Raw genomic sequence first — 15577 nt, 5'->3', positions numbered from 1 at the left:
TAAAGTACAAAGAACGCTAACTGGATGTTATGCAAACACATACTTTGTACTTTTAAGTCTTTATCTAAATTGGACCCCTGAAACTAAGTCCTAACCCTCAAAGAGACCCCTGGTCTGTCCCGAAGACAGGACCAGGTCAAAATGTCCCCACTTTCCAAAACAAGTCCTCACAAAGATAGAAATACAAGCGTGTCACACTTTCCCATGAAGCTACAAAACACACTTACATAATGACAGTTCAGTGTTAAGAGCAGAACATTTTCTATAATTAATCAGCATTTCCACTCAGAGAGAAGCCGCTGAACAGGAACGTTGTCATGGAAATGAGTGTTAGATGGAACGTGGTTACATGTTCACACACACACACACACACACACACACACACACACACACACACACACACGCTTACATCGCTGGCCAGTTTAGCTGCGTTGGTGGCGTTCACGATGTCAGGTCTGTCTGGGACCGCGTTGTAGTGATGAAGCTCCTCTTTACCTTTCCTGTAGCTGACCTGAGACCAGCAGAGGAGGTTAAGAAGAAAAGAAGGAGTTACTCTAATAAAACCAACATAAACAAAAGTGCAGTCAAGTTCAAAATTACAAACATAGATAAAAAGCAGCTGTTAAACACACTGGTCATAAAAACAGAAAGAAAAGAAGCTGAATTCACTGAAAACTGCTGTCGGGAAACAGAAGGTCCTACATTATGAGTAAAGCCACTTATGATGATCCAGCTCCACTGTGTTCACTTTTATCACAAAAATCATATAATTAAGTCTTTTCCTAGTTGCTCCTGTGTTTCCTTGAGTGTCTCAGATCTCAGTGGGGCTTTTTCCACTTGCTCTTTTACTTTGATGATAACTATCTTTGTTTGTCTCTGGTAGCTTTGATTCTTTTTCCTCCACCGTTTATTCCAGTTTATTATTAGCTCTGACATAATCATGGACTATAAATGGAAACCAGAAGGCTTCTGGCACCACAAATCATGTCTCTTGCCAACATATTTATTCATGTAATGTATTTTACATATTAAACAGGTGAAGACTATATTTTACAGCATTAACAATTGAAGGACACAGTAGCAAAAACACTAAAATAACAGCTAATGGTTTAATACAGGGTGTCCAACTCCAGTCCTGCAGCTTTTAGATCCATCCCTACTCCAACACAGCTGACTCAAATGATTGGATTACCTCTTCAGCATACCATCAAGTTTGGCAAAGGCCTGGTAACAAGCCAGTCATGTGATTCAGGTGTGTCGGAACAAGGAAGCATCTAAAAGCTGCGGGACAGTAGCTCTCGAGGACTGGAGTTGGACAACCCTGGTCTAATGTCATAGACTGTGCATAGACTGCACTCTTTCTAATGGCCAGCAGGTGGGGCCTTCTCTGGATGCAAAAATACTTCCAGTATCTAAAAGTTTGTCGTTTCCTTGATGTACCTTACAGAATGTTTCCATACACTCACTCTGGAAATGCACAAATATTCTCCTCTAACGAAACGAGTAGAACTGACGGCAGTGTCATCATTTCATTCTGCAAAATAACAGTTATTTGTTGTCTTTTACTGTAATTTAAAAGAGAAACTGTTAAGTTCTGCTGATGAACTGCTGTCGGCACAGTTATATGAACAAACGTTACATAACAGCTGGTTGTATCACTGATTCAGACGGACAGGTAAATATTATGTGTGAGTGCACATATTTACTTCACTCTGCTTCTTGTTGACCTCCATGGCGTGCTCCACCTCAGGAAGCGTCTTCATGTTGGTGTAGCTGGACTTCCCCTTCTCCCGATTATATTTCTCCTTATAGAACTTCTACAGAGAGACAGAAGAGAGAGGACAGTCAAAAAGGACTGAGGAAGAAAAAAATAATGAAATAAGTGAAGAAAAGGAGGAGTGAAGGATTTGAAAAGAGAGACGCAGAAAAACAGAAGCCTGATAAATTTAGGGAGGAAAACATCAGATGACTAATTCATCCTGGTGCTGGATTGCGACTGAAAACGCACTTGTTCATTTGTCTAAAAATAAGACGAGCCGACTTCCAACTGTGAAAATGAGGAATTCACAGCGTGATGCACAAATGAATACAAAAACTGACTGAAGTTAAAAGGCCTGCAGAATAAACTGGCTGCCTTCTGTTTGGATTTTGCTTTAATCGTGTTTCAAAAACCAACTGATTGCTAATGTGTCATTTCTTTATAAAGAAATAAGAGTTCTACATTTAAAAAAATGCTTAAGGTCTATGAATCTGTGAAGAAAATAATAATTACTGCAGACTGTCAAACATTAGATATATTGCATATAAACAGCTGCATACCTGTAAACTTGTAATATAATATCAGGAGTATAAGGACAGGAAGTGATGTAATGCACTTTCAAGAGCTTTTACACTCTCGTAGACCACTCATGTAAACTACTAAATATACGTTAATTAATGTAACTATAAGTCATCACGAGCACAACTGGGGGAAAAAAATTACAATATAAATGAAAATCAAAATGAAGTTTTAGCAGTAGAGTAGTAACTAGTAAATAATTAGGACTAATAAATAAATATTACATTTTAACACATTAATACATTTAATAGATTTTAAGCAAATAAAATGTATTATTATCATTATTATTATTATTATTGTTGTCAAATCAGGTGAACCATCTTCTTAGCTTCTTCTTTTCATTTTATTTTTATTACGGCACACGTGGTATCAGTGTGATTTGACTTGAATCAGAGCTGATGACACCGAGCCGGCTCTGTTATTGGCCGCAAACTGGACACTTTGAGTAGGTAATAGTCAATAAACTGGTTTTATATGAAACAGCTCATATTGGAACCAGGATACTGAACGTTATTGTCCCGGTTGGTTCCTTCAGGGTTTTACAGACACTGGGATTGTCTGGGCTGCTGATGTAAAGGCGGTCTACGTTACGCGCTCCAATTAGCGTTGCATTGCTCGGTCAGCAGACATGAAACCAGAGGAGGATCAGGCCCGCGTCCCAGATTACCCAAAGCTTTGATTTTCTGCCCCCAGGCCTGACTGACACCAAACAATTCCCCTCATGTGTAACATCTGTACAATAAACAGAGAAATTCAGGTTCTGTACCAGCAACTTAGACAGTTCGAGCAGAATCAGGTCAGCACATTGTCCACAGCTTCCTCACATGTAGCACAGCTGAAAACTGTCCACTTCAGACACACTGATATACTGGGGGGAAAAACGAACACACTGACAGGGCAGAGGGTCCAGGGGGTGGAACACATGACGCCCACTCTGTAGTAGTAAATGCACTGGACCGTCACCTGCTCCATTCACACTGACACACACACTGACACACACACTGACACTACGCCAACGATGTGTCACGTTTCACACTTGTAAAAAACATCACTCATGGTTACCAGAAATGAAAAACACGACAGCTAGACTGGATTTAGCGCTCTGATTCTCCTGGAGAATCATAAATTCACTTTTTTAGCTAAAGTGAACATATTTTTCCTCCCCTGACTATTTTTATACCGCTTTTCAAGTGCAAGATGCAGCAACAGTTTGAATATGATATGATCAACAATTTAAAGTCTTTGCTCAGCTTAATGTAGAAAACCGCAAAAGCAGGTCTCTGTACAATCATGAGCAATTACAAGTTTCCTGCTACCCTGCTGGTGGAGCTGTCTGTGAGCATGTGCAAATCAGTTGGAGCAGACAGGCTCTCAACACAGCCAGTACAAAGATAGGAGAGCAGGCTGCGTCATGCATTTTGTGCCAAATGTCTTTAGACAGCTACAGCTTCTTCACAGCTCTCACTAAGACCAGGATTGTGCATCACATCGGTCACATCCTGGTGTTTAGGACATGTGTCCTGCTGCTGTGTTATAAACTGCCCCAAACCAAACACCAAACATCTGGATTAACCTTAAGAGAATTTGAGGTTTGTGCAGCTTTCAGTGATTGCTGAAGATCTTTCTCTGCTGCAGTTTATTCATATCTTGCACTGAAATAAAATCTACTTTTTTAATTGTTGGTGCTCTTTGAGTCTTTTAAAACCACCTACATTAGTGACGGGGCAGGAGTCTAAGCACAGATGCCCTGTTTTTCTGGAAGGTGTTCACAAGCTTATAGAGACACAACTTTTCCAGTGTCCGGGATCTGCCCTGAGCTTCCACCCAGCAGGACAAGCCTGACACACCTCACCCGGGACATGGACAGGCCTTTAAACACTCAGCTGCCTCCTTCTGTTTTTAATCCTGTTTATCTTTTTATACTTCCTCGTGCATCTTCTCCATCTTGTCCTAACACCTTCATCTCTCATCCAAAGCACTCTTCTGGGAATTGTTGAAAGGTGTGAAACAAACGGACTCACTGCATTTTGTTCCTTGACAGGTCATCTTTTCTCTCTCCAGATTCACCATCACATGCTCATAAACACCAGCAGCATCCAGCTCCTGGACAGTTTGTAAAATCTCTGTCAGAGGTGTCAGTTTCCAGCAGTGAGTCTGTGAAAAGTGTGTCTGTCCCAGTTTATCAGCTTCAATCTGCCACTGCTGTTTTACTCTGTGTGTGTGTGTGTGTGTGTGTGTGTGTGTGTGTGTGTGTGTTTGTTGCAGACAGTAGGTCAGTGTCTGTGTCCTCAGGCTCTAGAGCACCACACAGCTGCTCCCTGTTTTCACGCTTCTACAGACAAAATGATACCAATTCACAAAACATTTCCCATGAGTGTGTGTGAGTGTGTTTGTGTGTGTGTGTGTGTGTGTGTGTGTGTGTGTGTGTGTGTTAAACAGTGGACTGCGGGACGTTGCTGTTTAAATGCCTCCCATCTGCTCTTTAGTTAGAAATGTGAACTCAGAGCAGATTATTATTCCAGAGGTGTGACATCTGTCTAAACATGTTCACATTTCATCACTTTGCTGCTTAAAAACATGCAGAGAAGTTCAATATTTTTCTGTTGTTGCTCTTTCAAAAGCTCAGCTTGCATATCTCAAATTTGCTCCGTTTGCTCGTTAAACAGAGCGCGAATATCGATTTGGTGTCTCTGACTTGATGCTGTGAAGGCAGTGTCAGACTCACATCGCTCTGTGTCTTGCTCAGCTCTTTGGCAAACACGGTCTCGATGGTTTGGGGCATCTGGGAATAGAGACTACAGCCAGCTTCTTTCTTGCTCTCCTCCCTGTAAGCTTTCTGCAACACAAACACGTGAACCACATCAAAAGACACCGACCGCATCAGGACGTCTTTTAAAAAAGCAGTGCAGCATTTTGCTTTGCTGTCTCACCAACTTTTATTTTAAAGTTCTGCATAATTAGAGATTTTCATAATGAAATATTTATTATTATGAGGCTGATGCATTATAAATCTGCTCAAAAAATCTGATCACAACAGTATGCTGAGGTCTAACAGAATGTAATGATGCCTACCTAACTTGCAGTTAAGTTGATTTTAATGATTTTAATCATTTAAACTGGAAACACTGCACCAAGCTACAGACTGATTAAAAAACAACATAAAATCCATCAGAAAGTGCAGCAGCACATGTGACAGGTAAACAAATGGAAATGCCCTGTTGGTTTGCTGAACAGCAGTCATTCCCAAATGGTGTCCCATGATCCCATGAGGCAAAAATAAAGCAAATTCTGGAGCAATCCTGCCTGAAAGCGTGCTGTGGATGGACTCAATGATCAATCATAAAACCTTAAATATATTTTTTGATATTAAAGTCTGTTGCTACACAAACATCCCTTTTATAAGAAACAATACTGTCTCTAAAATATCAGATTTTTGCTAAATGATTATCATAGCAAAAAACCTTTATGCAAATTATATTGTAATATATAGAAAATCTGAAAAGCAGCAGTTTTCGTGCAGGTAAATCTCACTATCAACTTATTTGTAATAAGATTCTGAAAGGTGGTGACAGAGTCCCCATGTGTTCAGAGAGCAGTGACTGCATGTTTAAACGTACCTCACTGTGCAGCTGGCTCTGCTCCTTGGCATGCTGAGTTTCTTTGGTCTCGGGCAGCAGAGAGTACAGACACTTCACCATCTCCTTCTTACCCGCCTCTTTGTATTTATTCTGGGTGATGAAAACAAAACAGGAGATTAATAACTGCTCAGTGACCCTGAACACACACCTGCGCCTCACAGTGCATCTGATTTCGTTTGTGTTTGAATAGATTTGGAGCTTGCACTGACATCTTTATAACAGAAGTATGTAGCATGCGGCACGGAGTGCAGGGCATAAAGGCTGTATAGAATATACAGCAGTTTGCAGATAACACTCAATTCTAAAAGTGAAAAACCCTCTGACAAATACAGAAAGAAAATCAGCCTAAATTCAAATTAAAGACCTCCAATTTTATGATTTTTAGGCTATTGGAGCCTCTGTAATAACATTTACAGTAAGTTCATGAAGCCAGACTTTAATAAAGTGTTACCAGCAAAAACAGAAACATTTTGCAGCTTTTGAGTTAAACAGGATTATTTTTTAAATCCATGCTTAATTTTCAATGTGCAATCAAACTGTAAGCACAGTTCCCACCTTACTGTGTGTCTCAGCCATCTCTTTAACAAACTGAGTCTCCAGAGTTTCGGGCAGCAGTGAGTACAAAGTGTTGGGCAGATCCTCTTTGTCCTTCTTGTATTTTGACTAGAAGAGACGCACAGAGGAAAAAACACATTGAGAGATACTTATGCTATATCTCTGAGAGAAGCAGTAAATTTACATGCTATGAACAGAAAAGTACTTGACATAAATTACTATGAACATAAATATACAGGGCTGTTAGTTTCTAAACACTCCACAGTTTTGGAGCAGAATTTGTCAAATTTGACCCAAATAGGTGTAAATGACTCAGTAAACCTGGTGCGTGTTGCAGCTCACCTCGCTCTGAAGTTCTGAGATGTGCTTAACAAACTCCATCTCTTTGGTCTCCGGCATCTGGTGGAAAACACTGCTGCTGATCTCCTGTCTGCCTTTCTGCTTGTATTTATTCTGCAGCACACAAACATGCAGAGTGAGATGGGATGACGAAAAAGCAGTCCAGAAAAAAATGAGAACAGTAAATTAGGATGTTGCAACCACATCAACACGAGGAATCGCTGAACAAGCTGCAGTGAAACTATTGGACCAACATGTTTTTACACATTGCGGATGTCCGCCCACCTCACTCTGAAGCTCCGTCACTGCTTTAGCAAACTTGATCTCCTCTGTCTCAGGCAGCAGTGAGTACAGGTTGGTGCTCAGCTCCTTCTTACCTTCCTTGTATTTCACCTGGAGAGCACAGAGGTACACATACTCGGTTAATCATATACTGTAACAAAAAACAAATCTACATAAAAAAGTCGATATTTGATCTATCTACAGACTTTTTATATGACTGTAAGAATGATCACAGTCAAGCTCAATAAAAAAATCATCAACGCAGAAAAAGTGGTAGACACAGACATGATACGAAAATCAGGAGTTAAACTAAGAACTACTCAAACTCAGCCGAACAAAAACTAAATCAAAAATGGATCCTGAACTTGCTAAAAACAAACACCCCCCAAATGAAAACCAGATACCAAAATTTCAAACACAAGTAAATAATTAATTAAATGTGCAAATAATTTAATACAATTGTAAACACATAAATACTGTATTAAATGTTTTAAATGTACACAAACAAAATCTGCCATAAATCCTCACACAACAATATTATTTTTTTATTTCTTTTTTTTTCAGAAATCATTTCACCAACTTTAGACCTTTTCAAAATGTCAACACATGAAATTATTTTCAGGACTTTATCCTTTAAATGTCAGTTTAAACGTCTGAACTACTGCAATACTTTTACAAAAAACCCCACAAAAAATAATTATTTTTTACTGGTGGTAACAAATTTGATTTGATTGCATAAATTTGTTTAGTGTAATGCCAAATACTCCCTTTGTGCGTTTACATTTTTGTACATATTTACGTCTTGAGTTTCTTAGTTCTGTCTTTTCCTCCCTTTTTCTGTGTAAATGTTTGTTGCCTGTGGATTTTGTTGTTTTCTTTCTTTAATAACTCTGTTTTATGTTGTAACTAACCTTCCTCACCTGTCACTGATTGTTTTAACCTGTGTTCTACCTGCGTCTCCTTGTTATAATCAGTAAATGCTCAATGGTCTGATTCTTATATAGAGCTTTTCCACTCTCCTCGAGTACTCAAAGCGCACATTCATCCAATCACACTCATTCACACAAGCACTTTCTTCTTTGCTTTTCAGCGCTTACTAACTACCATTAACACACATTCATACTCCGAAGGATGCATCAGAGAGCAACTTGGGAGGAGCCAAGAATCGAAGGACCGACCTTCTGATCAGTATGACCTCGTCTACCTCCTGAGCTGCAGCCAGCCCTCAAAGAAGGGTGTGGGCAGCTGTGTACCAGACCATCGACAGTACAAAGGTTTCCTTCTTGTTGAGGCGTCTGTATGTGCAGCCCTGTTTGTTGCTGTTATTCGCTCCATGTTTCTTCATGTTTACTTCTTGGATTTCTGTGTTACTTCACCTTTTGGACTTTGATAATTTTGGAACTTTTTTCCATAAACTGAAATAAAAGCTTGACTTCTGTTACTTCCATCTGCTTTGGTGTCTGTATTTGGCTCCTCACTCCAGTCCTCTCAAAACAGATGGATTATCATTTGGCAAAAACTGCAGTTTTTAAACATATAAAAAATTAAACCCTGGTTGCCTGGAGAGGTGGATAAAATTCACAGATAAATGAGAATAACAGCACTGATTTTGGTATGGATATAGACACTTTGGAAAATATATACTTTATAATACATGTCAGCATGTTGTATTCATATGTATGTCAGGTATTTATCATGTGCCATGTGAGGGAGATTGCTATAATTTAGTTATGCTTGCAGAAAGTCAATAAAGAGCCATAAATCTCTCGATTTTCCCTCATTAATTGTTTTCACTGAGAGTCACACTTCATCTGTGTACCTGACTTTGTAGCTCAGTAGCCTCTTTAGCATGCTGAGTCTCCAGTGTTTCGGGCAGCTGATGGTACAGACAGCTGCTCGCCTCCTTTTTGCTCGCCTCCTTGTACTTGGCCTAAAAAAAACATCAGTCAGAAATATTTGCTTGCAGGTTCAAAACGACATCACTGAACATTAAAAAGCCACATTGTTGGACAGTGACTTACTTTTGAATCAGCGTCTGCAGGTGTAATGATAATAACTACTGAGTCACTGATTCTTAGAAAGTTAAATTTGTGAGTTTATTCCTAAACCTGTGTTTAATGTGTAGTTAATAATAAAACACTTGGATGGATTTATGACTAAATCCCTTAGTTTAACAGTCATGGTCAGACACAACAACTCTATTATCCTGTTAACTAAAAATGAAATGCTCTCGTTGTCCTCACCTCACTCTGCAGCTCAGACACAGTTCTGGCTAACTGAGTCTCGGCTGTTTCTGGGAGCTGTGAGTAGAGACTCTGAGAGAGGCTCTTGATGCCGTTCTCCTTGTATTTACACTGCAGAGGGAAAAAGAAAGACCTAAAGCCCAGTGACCCCCAATCCTGAACTAAGTCAGACATAAGGAGGAACCAGGAGCGAAGAAGAAACTGAGGGAAGAGCAGGTGAAATCTTCTGGGGTATTTGTGTGAGCTCACTTCACTCTGCATGTCGGACACCTTGGCGGCGAGCTGCGTTTCGGCCGTCTGCGGCAGCTGAGAGTACAAACTGGACGACATCGCCTTCTTCCCGCTCTGCTTGTACTTGTTCTAGAAAGCAGGGAGAGCAAAACAGGCAGAGATGGATTCAGACTTGAGCTTGAGAGAATATGAGAACGACTCTCATACTGACTAAATATCTGAGATCTTGACTTTTACTCAAACACAACAAGAACTCTGAAGAAATAAAGTTTACATAAAAAATTGTAATAAAGAAATATTTTAGTCTCAGCCTGGTTTGGTGGTTATTGTTGTTTTAACTTTTATTGTGAAACTGGAACTCTGAACTAGCTGAAAGTGAGTCCAAACCACTGATGGATAATAAAGTCTAGAACTTCATTTCTTTTTTTTGTTCAATGTCATTTTTCTGTGAGACACTCGCTGGTCTCAGATTGAACAGCAGCTGGTGTCTCAGTTTTATGGAAATGCTTCATTTACACAGAACTGAGCGCTGCACTGTTTGTAAAGTTTGTAAAAACTGTTTAACTTCAGGTCCTACAGAGCTGCTGATGTTGGATCCTTCCTGCATCACTAACACAGTTTTATTATCCAGAGATAATAAAACAAAGGTCCTTTAATTTAAGTGCAGGATGACAGCTTTATTGCTGCACAGCTCCAAACGTTACAGCGTGACTCAGGAAAACTGACCTCGACTAAAATAAAATGCAACCTGTTCATTTGTTGGAAACAAAAGAAGCAGCTGTGCATTATTCAGAATATAAATAAAAACATCATAAATAAAATACAGCACCAGAGGGAGGCATGCCGAGTGAAAGGGATTCATAATGATAATATTATTATGTCTGCAATAAGATAAAGATGGAAGTGAGTTTCCTTCCTTGGTTATGCACATCCAGCTCTATTCACTGCAGAAAGTATATGTAGGTAAGTATCCAACTGTTGCTCTGTCTTCTTTTCTCTTTCTCGTCACACTCGCAGGTTCTTTCACTTTAAAAGGGACTTTTTCTGTCCCACAATCACAATGTGCCTGCTCACAGGGGGTCACTTGATTTTTGGGGTTCTGATTTTAGGGTCTTTACCTAACAGTATAAAGTGCTTCGATGCTAACATTGTCGTGACTTGGTGCTAAATAAATACATCTCAATTAAATGATAGAAACTGCTATAAAGAAAATTTCAAACTAGTGACAAATTGAAGGAATAATCCAATGACAGGATGACAATGTCATAGACGTCACAGAAACAGACATAGACACAGCTGTAGAGGGTTTTTAACTCACTTGTTTAAACTTCATGAATGCTGTTATGTAGTGTTGGATGCTCTGACTGACAGATGTGTAGCTGCAAGCTGTCTACTGGCCCTCACCTCGGCTATTTGAAATCACTGAACTTGAGCCTTTTGGGGCTTTTTCATGCAATTATCTGATAAATAATATGGCTGTGGTGCAGTTTAACTAGCAGGTAACTCTGTCTGTGCAATGCACCTGTATGGCTAGCTTGCTAACATGCTAGCGCCAGTTAATTACTTGGCAGCCCATCCTGCTGTTTAAATATAAGCACTTTTGTTAACCCAAAAACAAGATGGTGGCATCCAAAACACTAATGCTGAGGCTTCAGTCTCTGGGTGACATCATAGAGGCTATGTCCATCTTTTAAATACAGTCAATGATCTCATCCTAATCGATTTTGGACCAGTATGTTCTACCACCTGCTCCACTTCTATCTTAACAACCCTGGAAAAGGGAAACTCTTCTGGAAGAGTCTCATGCCTCCGTTTGACTTCCTGAGTTGCAATGACACTTTCATTGCAACTCTTGTTATTCTCCTTCATCAATCACTGTCCTACAGGACTGCACTACAGCTGCACTACAGCAGTTCAAAGATGCACTCTAAAAAGTTTGAACATAAGCTTTGACTGATCGTGTGACTTAACTTATTTGCTATACTATAAAATGAAAACAAATTCAGCAGTGATTACAGAGATCTAACCTCCAAACCACAGAATTAATCATAAACTCTGCTGTTTACAGACTCTCAGTTCTAAGTTGTTGTTTTTCTGCTGAATATCTGAGTTTCTTTACAAAGACTTCTGTTCCTCAGTGACATAATGCAGACAAGCTCTCACTGTTACAAACAGCATTGGAAATATCCCAGACATTCAGCTGAGCGTCTTCAAAGTGCAAAATATGACTCATTTATTAAATATTTGAGGAGTAACGCTGCACTCAGTGTGAGCTTTTCTCAGCTTAAAAAATGCACGACAGCAGCGAAGACACGACGTTCTCATAGACCTGACTTTACAGGAAAAACCGTTCACGCCGTTGCCCTTAAACACATCTTTACAGCTGCGAGGCAAACGGAGACGATGCTCACACTGACCAGCTCAAACTAAATATTAGATTGTAAATGAAAAGGAGGGAATCGCTCTCTAATGTTTTGGTGCTCTAATATTCCACTTCATGAAAAGTGGATAAGTGAATGTGAATAATGGATGTGTGTACCTCGCTCTGCAGCTCAGTAACCTCTTTAACGTGCTGCGTCTCCAGAGTCTCAGGGAGCTGGTGGTACAGAGAGCTGCTGGCCTCTTTCTTCCCTGCTTCTTTGTATTTAACCTGCAAGAAAATGTTACGTTCATTATCACAGTTTTTACATTCTGTCTCAGGCAGCATTATGGGAGAAGATGTGTGTTTACTGTTGGAAAAAGCTTTTAGCACCATCTACTCCAGACTAATATTGTGCTTATTTTGTCTGTATGCACTGGATATGGACTAAAACCCAAGTAAACAGGAAGAACTGGATGCTTCTGCTGTGCTTCAAAGAGAATAAAATCAGTGTGAATATGTTGCTGCACAGGAGGAGGACAGAAAGGCACCCAGGAGCTCTGAATGTGATAACACTGATAACAAGACCAGAATAGACAACAGCAGCCAGTTTATCTGCCCTGTGTTAACATGATGGAGTGTCTGAGACGGGCACACACCTATTTTCGACTCTAAGGACTTTGCATTGACATTCGTTCGTTCGCTGCAGGCTGATAACGTCTCACATACGGCCACGCCTCTCTATCCTTCTGTGGGTCTCGGCTCAGAGCTCCTCAGTTCCTACTTGAAGACATTTAAACCTTTTCTACAGATTTGTTTGAGTCTGACTTTGTTTGCTTCACTGCTTTTCTAAACTTACTGACCGCTCAAAGCACTTTAGACAACAAGCCACACTTAACCATCCATTCATAAAGTGCCATATTTTAAGCATTAAAGTGCTTCATCAGTCTCACATCCATCACCAATTACACTAACATGCTTTTATTTAGGAGGAAGCTGGAGCACACAGAGGGTTTCCTCCAGGCACCAGGGAAATATGCAAACTCTGCAGGAACTCTCTTGGTGGTGCTAACCACTGCACCACCATGCTGTACCACAGGATTTTTTAACCTGGAATTTATACCTGTACCACAATTTTCTCTACTTAACGTTACTTTTGCCGTTTGTTTAAAACCCAGAATATTTTCTGTAACAACACTAAAACAGTTCCCACCTCGCTGTGTGTCTCAGCCATCTCTTTAACAAACTGAGTCTCCAGAGTTTCAGGCAGCAGTGAGTACAAAGTGTTGGGCAGATCCTCTTTGTCCTTCTTGTAGTTTGCCTTAAAAAAAAAACGAAAAATGTTTTTAATCCTACATGAAAAACCTAAAAACACTTATGTTTTACAGTCTTGAATGAAGCTTCCAGTTATTGTGGTCGTATAGAATTAGTGCTGCAAACTGTAGATTTCTTATACAGACACAGATCCTCTGAGATCTGATGAAACTATAACCCTGTGTGGTGCGTTCAGGGTCCTCACCTCACTCTGTATTTCTGACATCTGCTTGGCGAACTGTGTCTCTGCCGTCTCTGGGAGCAGCGAGTACAAGTTCTTACTGATCTCCTTCTTACCCTCCTCTTTGTACTTCACCTAAAACACACACACACACACACACACTGACTTTAAACGGCTGACACACAGCAGGGACACTTTCACATTCAGAGTGTGTCTCTGTGTTTCTCACCTCACTGCAGAGATCTCTCAGCTCTTTGGCCAGCTGTGTCTCTGTGGTTGCAGGTAGCTGATGATACAGAGAGCTGCTCACCTCCTTCTTACCGTCCTGTTTATACTTCACCTACAAAGACACCAAACAACAGCCAGAATTCAAACTAAAGAAGAACATTGGTTTGTATTTTCTCTCTTGTCTGTGATATGAGTACCTGACTCTGCAGCTGTGCCGCCTCTTTGGCGTGCTGAGTTTCCAGAGTCTCGGGCAGCTTCGAGTACAGAGAGCTGGACGCTTCCTTCTTTCCCGCTTCTTTATATTTGCTCTAAAAAACAAACAAAGGAAAATAATAAATAAAGGCATCGAATGTAAACAGTGTGACTGAGGTTTGACTTTGAAAGAGATCTGAAACACACGATGTTCCCGGACCTCACTCTGTATTTCAGATACAGCTTTGGCAAACTGGATTTCGTTGGTCTGTGGCAGCTGGGAATACACACTGACAGTCTGGCTCTTCTTCCCACTTTCCTTATATTTGTTCTAGAAATGAAGACAAACATGTGGCATCAGACTCTGGTCTCCTGTCTCTCAGCAGATATTACACCAACCAAAACAAAGCAAACGTGCAGATGAGTGGAATCAGAGGGATTTCCTACAGGAAGCACTACAAAACTAATCTGAACTGTCTTCATCCTTCTGTGAGATGAGCTCAGTAATTGGAGGCAGCAGTTTCACAGAGATGGAAATGATATAAGGATCACTTTTTCTTCTCTTCACTTCCAGCTAACGCTCACAGCTGGACTCAGACACAATCCTTCAGTCCTTTATTACATATTCTGTATATGACATGTTACATACAGACAGTCTCAGAGATCTTACGGGTCCTCAGCTTTGAAATGTTTGGAGTTGCTCAAAGGCTCCGCAAGAACCCACACTTCCAACGTCCCTGTAATTTTCTCCAAGCACCTTGGAAGTAGTTGCAGTTATGCCAGAGACCTCTACTCAAAACATTGAGCCCCCACAGGACACCCCCAGAGGTCCCCGGAGTCCTGAACACCTATCTGAGGAGCTACACGAAATCAGGCAGGTGGTTTTAATGTTGTGGGTCACTGGTACATGCTCTCTAGTCTTTCTAATACTTAATGGATTATTGCAGAAACAAAAAAAGTCTCTTAATGACAGATTAAAAAGTCCCTCACAGAAGATGGAAGATCTACAGCAGAACTGTACCTCGCTCAGTATTTCAGTCATCTCGCGGGCAAAGTGGGTCTCTGTGGTTTCAGGGAGCTGAGCGTACAGAGGCGACATCATCTCCTTCTTCCCCTCATCTTTGTACTTTTTCTGTTGGAAACAAAGAATTCAAGTAAACAAAAAGAAACAAAAACTTTTTATCTCTGTGAACAAGAACAAACTCCACTGATTCCCAGCAGACAACAGCTGTTTACAGCTGTTCCAGAAATTACTGGACAGAAGAAAAACACTATCTTGACTTGCATTTAAAAGAAGCTCGTCGGGTCACCTGCTGAGTTTCTTTAGCTCGCTGTACTAAGATAAAGCCAACACTTCACAGTAATAACAGAAACCCTTGAGACAGTGGAAACGCAGGTGATTCGCCTCCATCCGGACTTGATTCACTAAACTGAAACTGCAAACCAGCTTTGTGAAAGAAGTGTTGGATGAGGTGTGTGGCCTGTGTGGAGAGAAGCCGCGCAGACGCAGGGAGAACATACAGAGCACAGAGACAGGTCCAGACGCCTGCTGGATTTAAACCACGGATACTTTGGGCTGAGGCGTTGTCCCGCACCACTGTGCAGCTAATTGCTCTCTTCTTCATTCTCAGTTTTCATTTTAATTATGTTTTTAAAATCTCTGTAACTGTTCTACCT

At 40.5% G+C, this 15577-nt stretch overlaps 1 protein-coding gene across 4 annotated transcripts in view; it reads right to left on the bottom strand.

Annotated features, from left to right (window-relative positions):
- LOC100707579 (LIM zinc-binding domain-containing Nebulette) overlaps positions 1–15577 on the bottom strand; it is a 120663-nt gene that overhangs the window by 16117 nt on the left and 88969 nt on the right. For 2 of the 4 annotated variants that reach the window (XM_019353095.2, XM_019353096.2), the window contains 17 exons: positions 14922–15032; positions 14121–14231; positions 13906–14016; positions 13710–13820; positions 13505–13615; positions 13199–13306; positions 12166–12276; positions 9645–9755; positions 9396–9506; positions 8972–9082; positions 7156–7263; positions 6874–6984; positions 6532–6639; positions 5956–6066; positions 5064–5174; positions 1707–1817; positions 410–511 (listed from right to left, as the gene is read on the bottom strand). The exons of the other annotated variants lie outside the window; for them this stretch is intronic. In XM_019353095.2, the coding sequence (XP_019208640.1) occupies positions 410–511; positions 1707–1817; positions 5064–5174; positions 5956–6066; positions 6532–6639; positions 6874–6984; positions 7156–7263; positions 8972–9082; positions 9396–9506; positions 9645–9755; positions 12166–12276; positions 13199–13306; positions 13505–13615; positions 13710–13820; positions 13906–14016; positions 14121–14231; positions 14922–15032 (1869 nt within the window). The remainder of the gene's footprint in view (positions 1–409; positions 512–1706; positions 1818–5063; positions 5175–5955; positions 6067–6531; positions 6640–6873; positions 6985–7155; positions 7264–8971; positions 9083–9395; positions 9507–9644; positions 9756–12165; positions 12277–13198; positions 13307–13504; positions 13616–13709; positions 13821–13905; positions 14017–14120; positions 14232–14921; positions 15033–15577) is intronic. 4 annotated transcript variants of the gene reach the window in all.

Source organism: Oreochromis niloticus, linkage group LG9, assembly GCF_001858045.2.
Source record: "Oreochromis niloticus isolate F11D_XX linkage group LG9, O_niloticus_UMD_NMBU, whole genome shotgun sequence".
NCBI lineage: Eukaryota > Metazoa > Chordata > Actinopteri > Cichliformes > Cichlidae > Oreochromis > Oreochromis niloticus.
Note: the sequence above shows the minus strand (reverse complement) of the source record. Positions and strands in the feature narration are given on the sequence as shown.